General features: G+C 66.5%; 1 protein-coding gene across 1 annotated transcript in view; it reads right to left on the reverse strand.

Annotated features, from left to right (window-relative positions):
- The window catches only part of BRD1 (bromodomain containing 1), a 28,464-nt gene extending 21,322 nt beyond the window's left edge, over positions 1 to 7,142 (reverse strand). Inside the window, exons 1-2 of the mRNA XM_040987574.1 lie at positions 7,111 to 7,142; positions 3,759 to 5,142 (exon numbers count right to left, since the gene is read on the reverse strand). Coding sequence (XP_040843508.1) covers positions 3,759 to 5,128 — 1,370 coding nt within the window. The 5' untranslated portion in view covers positions 5,129 to 5,142; positions 7,111 to 7,142. The remainder of the gene's footprint in view (positions 1 to 3,758; positions 5,143 to 7,110) is intronic.
- Between the last annotated feature and the right edge of the window lie 612 nt (positions 7,143 to 7,754).

Genomic DNA, 7,754 nt, shown 5'->3' on the forward strand with positions numbered 1-7,754 from the left:
AGACGGAGAGAAGGAGAGAAGGATGTTCCGTCCGCTCCCCAAGTGGCTGCAATTCCCGGAGTTGAGCTGATCCGAAGTCAGGAGCCAGGAGTTTCTTCCGGGTCTCCCGCACGACGCAGGGTCCACGCGGCTTTGGGCCGTCTTCGACTGCTTTCCCAGACCACAAGCAGGGAGCTGGCTGGGAAGTGGAGCTGCCGGGATATGATCCATGCCCGTATGGGATCCCGGCACTTGCAAGGGGAAGACTCAATGGACCCACCACACAGAGCCCGGGGCGCCACTTCTGACTCAGTTCCCGTCATACACTGGGACAGAGGACTCCCGTGGGAGTGGGGCGGCCTGGTGCATGTGTCTACCCCGGCCCCATCTGTTTGTTCAACAAACAAATCTCATTTTAAGGGTGGGGGAGGAAGACAGAAACAAAGCAGCTCCATGCAACCACAGCAGCTCAAGGCTGAGCAGCGCAGGAACACAGCAGCGCAGTGTCCCAGAGATGCCCTGCTGTCAAACTCAGACCTTCCTAGAGAGGGCGAGCCAGGACAGAGATCTTCCATCCTCTGGTTCACTCCCCAAAGGACCACAACAGCTGGGGTCAGGCCAGGCTGAAGCCAGGAGCCAGGAGTTTCTTCCAGGTCTCCCATGCACTGGGACCACCCTCCACTGCTTTCCCAGGTACCTTAGCAGAAAGCGGGATGGGAAGTGGAGCAGGCGGGACTCGAACCTCACAAGCACCTGCTCTGCCCACTATGCCAGCCCCAAGAACACAGCACTGGCGCCAAGCACAAGGAGGGCCAGGATCTTAGTTGCGTGAGGCGGCAGGGGCCGCCAAAGTCAGAGTCCAGCACTGCAGCTGCACTCCACAGCCCCACGCCCGAGGGCTCAGCAGTGTCTCAAGGCACAGGCGTCGCCGCATTTGCCCAGCGGTGGGCAAAGCACCTTCACCCCAAAATCTGTCCTCTAGAGAAATAACACAGTTGTGATCTGAAAGTGCTCGGGACAGCAGCACTGTGTACGATGGGTAAGCCAGTACCTAGGACGCCTGGCCTCAAGTTAGCTGTGTCTGTGATCCCGAGGACACACACCCCGGGAAGTGGATCCAGCTTCCTGCCAACCCCACGGGAGACCAAGACAGAGCTCCTGGGTCCTGTCTTCCACCTGACCCAGCCTCAGCTGTCGAGGGCCTTTGGGGATGGAAGACCTGTTTCTGTCATTCTGCCTTTCAAATAAATGAAATATACAAAACTTTATTTTTAATTGGAAAGGCAGATAATCGGAGAGAAGGGGAGTCACAGAGGAAAGACACTCCTGCTGCTTCACTCCCCAAGCAGACACAATGCCCAGAGCTGCGCTGATCCGAAGCCAGAAGCCAGGAGCCAGGAGCTCCCTCCGGGTCTCCCACACGGGTGCAGGGTCCCAAGGCTTTGGGCCGTCCTGCACTGTTCTCCCAGGCCACCAGCAGGGAGCTGGATGGGAAGAGGAGTAGCCGAGAATGAACCAGCACCCATGGGATCCCAGTGGATGCAAGGGAAGATTCAGCCACTAGGTTATCCACCGCGCTGACCCCAACAAAACTTTGAACAAACGCCAAACAGTAAAGACTCCGTGGGGGACGGGGGAAGGGTGCCACAGCAGGCTAGCGGCCTGGGATATCTGCACCCCCACTCCCAATCAGGCAGGGCGATAACCCCATGAGCGCTAGTTCAAGTGCTCACTGCTCCACTTCCGATCCCACTCCTTGCTAAAGCGCAGACGGAACAGTGGGAGACCCAGGTGGAATGCAGGCTCCTGCCATGAGCCTGTCCCCCAGCCAGACGCAAATCCTTGCCTTTCAGCAACTCTCCCACTCACAGAGGGACCAGAGGAAGAAAATTATCCAACACTTGAGCCACAGGGCACAAAAAGGGATCGCCAGAAAACATCCCTGCCCAGGCAGGCGGCCCTGCCAGACAGAAGGCCTCACCTGGACAGGCAGCCCTGCAGCCCTGGCCCCGCCGGACAGGCGGCCCTGCAGCCCTGGCCCCGCCGGACAGCTGGCCCTGCTGGACAGGCAGCCCTGCAGCCCTGGCCCCGCCGGACAGCTGGCCCTGCTGGACAGACAGAAGGCCTCACCCCGACAGTGGCCCTGCTGGACAGGCAGCCCTGCAGCCCTGGCCCCGCCGGACAGGCAGCCCCGCAGCGCTGGCCTCACCGGACAGGCGGCCCCGCCGGACAGAAGCCCTCACCCCGACAGCAGCCCCGCAGCGCTGGCCTCACCGGACAGGCGGCCCCGCCGGACAGAAGCCCTCACCCCGACAGCGGCCCCGCAGCGCTGGCCACAGAGGAGAGCCCTTTACACTTCTGTCCTTTCAGTTGTTAGGTCCCATCTTTTTTTTTTCTTTTACTACAATTCCACTAAGACTGACATTCTCAGGTCTCTTAAAAAAAAGTTTTTGATGCAAATTCTAAGCCTTCTGACTCACTAGTGGAAATGCAAGGGGACCCCAGCAGCCCACTGGCTGGCTCTGAAGGCCACGCCCCCCCGCAGCCAGGGCACCGCCCACCCTCCTGTCTTACCAAAGCAGCAAGGTTCCCCTTCAAGAAAAATCAGCAAAATAGAATATTTGCAAAGTCAGGTCACTTTAAACTTGCGATTTCTTTTTTGGGACATCTTCCAAAACTGCCTCATGCCCCAAACGGGCCAAGAGCAGGGCGGCAGGGATTCGAGCACCCTTGGGTGCTCTGTAGTGCAAGGCAGAGCCAGGAGTCCTGCACCCTGTGCAGGATGCCAGCACACCCGAGCACCAACCCAACTGCCGGGCTTCAGCCCAGCCCTAAACTTCCAATGCTTAACACAAAATAGGGGCGTGTTCCTCTGGGGCTAAACGCACCCTAGCCCGAGAGCTGCCTATCCACACACATGGCCCAGATCCACAGCAAACACCACCACAGGACTGCACCCCAACAGAACACCCCCAGGACCAGACAGCTCCAGGGATACGGGGCCAAGGCTGCACTCACTGGCCAAGCTCAGACAGGCTCCTGGGGTGAAGAGGCACTTGTCCACGCGCCTCATGTCTCACAGGACAACACAGCACGAGGCCAGCACTGCCTGCAACACAGCAGTCCCCCACCGGTGCCGGCCTGAGGCTCGCTCCCTGAGGAGGGGCCTGGGAAGGCCACGGAGGACGGTCCTAGTCCCTGGGCCCCTGCACCCACATGGGAGGCTTGGAGGAAGTTCCTGGCTCCGGCCCGGCCTACCGGGTAGCCGACCAGCAGGAGGAGGATCTTTCTCTACGCTTCTCCCTTTCTTCTCTAACTCTCTCAAATAAGTGAATCTGTTTTAAAACACAAAACATGGAACAAGAGATCAAGCAGAGAGACGCAGAAGCTGAGCCCACATGGCCTGCCCCAGTGCCCAGGGGTCAAGGAGGGGAGCGTGCAGGGTACCAGGCTGCCGTCCACCTGGGCCCCGGCGGGCCCTGCCTCCCTGCTCGACCAGTGCGCTTCCTTCTCCGACAAACTGCCTTGTTCAGCTGGCAGGCGGAAGGGACAGAGCCCAGCACTCCAGGGCCTCCTCACCGTGTTCCAGAGGGTGATGCCTTGTGGGCCGCTGCCAAGCACTGTCACCCTCCTTCGCAGGCGGCTTCAGCCTGGCGAGGTGTGCAGGAAGCCCCACACATCTTCTGCAAGACTCCACCTTGCACCGGGTCTGCCCTCGGAACTGAAGGCACGAGAGCAGAGGGCCCCGCGAGCCTGCCCGCCGCCCCCGGCCCGCTCACCTCTGGGGGGGAATGTACGGGGCGCACACGGTCGGGAGGCCCGCCGCACAGGGCTCCGCCAGGGCCTTCTTGGACTTCTTGGCCTTCTTCCTGACCTTGGACGAGGACCTGACGGCTTTCACGGAGGCCTCTTTGCGACAGAGCCCGTTCTTTACCTCCACGTCCCCGTAAATGTTGAGAGGCCTGCGGGTGCAGCCTGGAGGGGTGTGCACGTCGCAGTAGGCAGTCTTCCTCACGGAGAAGGTGGTGGTCCCGCCCGCGAGCTCCTTCACGGGCTCCATCTTCATGTAGAGGCCGGCCTTCTGCGCGCACGTCACGTGGAAGGCCGTGTAGCAGTTGGCCTTGTGGCACTGGATGCAGGCGCCCACGCCCTTCTGCTTGCAGAGGTAGCACGTCAGCTTCCAGCGGGCAGGGGGGATGCTCCTCACCCCGTCGATGGGCTCGATGAAGACCGTGTTGGCGAAGCCCACCTCCGGGATCCACAGGGCGCACACCACGTGGCCCCAACGGCCGTCGTCCGTCTTTTTGAAGGCGCCGCCCTTGTTGGGACACAGGACGCAGTCCGCGGGCCGGGTGCGGGCCTGCAGGCAGTGGCGGCAGAGCCACTGGCCCTCGGGGATGTAGGGCACGCCGTAGCACTCCTGGTGCACGGCCAGGTTGCAGAGGTCACAGAAGAGGATGGCGTTGCTGTCCTGGCACTCGCCGTCCATGCACACGCAGCACACGGCGTCCTCGTCCACGAGCGACTGCTGCTCCCCCTGCTTCTGGTTCTCGCAGTACGACTCCTTCTCGAAGCGGTCCATCAGGAACTCGAACATGCTCTGCGACACGGCCGAGACGCAGTCGCCCTTGCGCTTCTCGTTGACGATCTCCAGCCAGGCGTAGTCCTCCTCGTCCATGTCGTACTCCACCTCGTTGTCCAGCTCCTCCGCCGACTTCTCGATGAACTTGTAGTACCCGGGGGGCCTCCGGGGCGCGGACGGGGGGCTGTACTCCACGATGCGCACCTTGGGCTCGGGCAGGGCGCTGGCCGAGGCCGGCGCGCCATGGCTGCTGACCAGCGCCTCGTGCTTCTTCTTGACGCGGCTGTTCTTGTGCCGCTTACTCCTCAGGCACACCGGCGGCCGCTCGCGGTTCTCCTTGTTGCTGTTGCACTCGCTCATCTCCTGCGCGGTGAGGTCATCCTCTAGTATGATCTCAAGGGGATCGAAGATACTGATCCTGTGCAAGCGCCCCTCGATCTCGATCTCCACCATCCTCTGCGCCTGCGCGTAGGTCAGCGTCTCGCGCGTCGGGGAGTGCTTAACACTGCACGGGGAGGACGGGTGCCTCGCTGCAGAGCCTCGGTGGCATCGTCCTTTCCTCCTCATTTGGCAATGATTACCTGCAACAGACCACAGGCAGGTCAGCTCGGCCCTCGCGCTCCCACAGCCACACTCGGTAACCCTGCCGCCACAGTGGCTCCTCCCGGACCACAGAGCCACAAGGACCGCCGCCCTCCCCGTCGCCCAAGTCCCTCTGGCATACCACCACCCTCCAGAAAGCAGGCCCTTGCCTCAGCCCAACTGGAGTGACCGCCTACTGGGCAGCCCGTCCGCAGAGGTCCGCGCACGGGGCTGAACCCCAGATCAGGCACACTTACACACACTGCTCCCCACTACTGCCCTGCACAGCGCCCCCAAGAGACCACCTACCCTCCTCTCAGGGTGGAAGCTCCGCTGGAGGCTGCAGGCTTCTACAGCCCTACCAGAGGAGGAGGCAGGCCACCTGAGCCTGCCCTCCCCTCCATGGCCCGTGTCACTAGGACGCAGGCCGCACCCCCTCCATGACCTACCCACACGCATGCTGGGATGCAGACCGCACCCCCTCCATGACCCACCCACACGCATGCTGGGATGCAGACCGCACCCCCTCCATGGTCCACCCACACGCATGCTGGGATGCCGGGCACACCCCCTCCATGACCCACCCACACGCATGCTGGGATGCCGGGCACACCCCCTCCATGGCCCGTCCCCACGCATGCTGGGATGCAGGCCGCACCCCCTCCATGGCCCGTCCACACGCATGCTGGAATGCCGGGCACACCCCCTCCATGACCCACCCACACGTCCACACACACATGCTGGGACGCAGGCCGCACACCCTCCCCTCCATGGCCCGACCACACACATGCTGGGATGCAGGCTGCACCCCCTCCATGACCCTCCCACGTGTGTCAAGGCCAAGGTATAGACGCACTAGCCTCTCCAAGATTCGAGGGGAGCTCTGCGGGGTCTGGGGGAGCATGCCACCCTGAAGGCCCTGACAGTCTATGCAGAACCCCCGCGGTGGCCAGCCAGCCACTCTCGGGGACACCTCCGCCTGCCCTGGCGACCCTGAGCCCAGCAGCTCAGGGCTGCGAGCCCTGCCCACCAGGGGCGGGAGGCCCTGAGCTCCCCACGCTGGCTCCTGGCGTGGAGGCCTGCCCCCAGCCGCCCAGCGCCCCCAGCCGCCCAGCGCCCCCAGCCGCCCAGCGCCCCCAGCCGCCCAGCGCCCCGGGGTCGCAGGTGTCACGGCCGGCAGCGGCGGTGGGCGGGCCCTGCCAGCTGCAGGCTTCGCACCTGCCGAGGGACTCGCGGGGGACCCGAGAAGGCAGTTCCCTGCCAGGAGGAAGCTGGAGGACACGGGGCAGCCACGCCCCGACTCACCGGCAGCCCAGGGGCCTCCGGGGCCGCGGGGGCGAGCGGCAGTCCCCGGGGCACGGCCGGCCTGTCATTACCCACAGCCCGGCGGAAGCAACAGTTGGTTCCAGCCCAGCCGGCAATCTTCTGCTCAGCAGCAGCACCGAGCAGGCCCCGGAGCCCCCCGCCCCACGTGGCCCCCGCGGCCCGACGCTCCCGAAGCCGCGCGGCCCCGAGCTAAGTTTCCGCCCGCGCCGCGGCCCCAGGCGTTGCCGACCAGCGCCGCGCGGGGCGAGGCCGCCGGCCACGGGGGGAGTTCCGGCCGCGGCCGGGTTACATAAGGCCACCGCCACCCGCCCAAGGCCCGGAGCCACGGCCCTCGCCCGAGCGCGGCCGACAGCGGCGCCCGCCCGCGGCCCGCACGTCTCCCGGCCTCCCGGGCCCGGCCGCTCCCACCTGGCGCGCCCGCCCGGGCCCCGCCGCCCCGCCGCCGGCCCGGCCTCCCGCCACTCGCCGCCGCCGCGGCCTCCGGGGGCCGCTCGGCCCGCTCGCCCGGCCGCCCGCGGACAATGCGGAGCCGCCGCCGCCGCAAACATGGCGTCCGCACCCCCACCCCGAGAGGCCGGGCCGAGGCGGCCGCCGCTCCGCGAGGCCCCGGAGAGCCCTCCCGGCCACCCCCGCCCACTCACCTCCGGGGCGCCGCGGCCGCGGGAGCCCGGCGGGCGGGCGGCGGGCGCGGGACCGGCGCGGCCGAGGCGGCGCTAATGGCGCCCGCGGCTCCTCCGCCAACGGCCGCGCAGGCCGGGCCCCGCCGCCGCTCAGGGCGCGGGCGAATGGCCGCGGCGGCTGCGGGCCCGGCGGAGAGGCCGCGGCGGCGGGCGCGGGCGGCTCGCGCGGCGCCGGCGGGGCCGGGCTGCAGGCCCGGCTCGGGGCCCGGCCGGCGGGCGCGGGGACGGGGCGGGGACGGACGCAGCTCGGGCGCGGGACTTCTCAGACGCCGGGGCCGGCCGCTCGCTCCCCAGCGAAGCAAACAATGCGGCGAGCGCTCCGCCCGGCGCCTGCGTGCTCGGCGCGCCCCGCCCGCCGCCGCCATGACGCCGCCGCCGGGGGAGGGGCGAGCGGAAGGGCCGGCGCTCGGGCGGCCGGGTGGGCCCGGGCCGGGGCGGCGGGGAAGCCGGGCCGGAAGAGGCCGGGGCCGGGAGTGGGGGTGCTAGGGAAGCCGGGTGGAAGGGGCTGGGGTGCTGAGGGAAGCCGGGGCCGGGAGTGGGGGTGCTGAGGGAAGCCGGGCCGGAAGAGGCCGGGGCCGGGAGTGGGGGTGCTAGGGAAGCCGGGA

Source organism: Ochotona curzoniae, unplaced genomic scaffold, assembly GCF_017591425.1.
Source record: "Ochotona curzoniae isolate NIBS_2020 unplaced genomic scaffold, NIBS_Ocur_1.0 contig_1014, whole genome shotgun sequence".
Lineage (NCBI taxonomy): Eukaryota > Metazoa > Chordata > Mammalia > Lagomorpha > Ochotonidae > Ochotona > Ochotona curzoniae.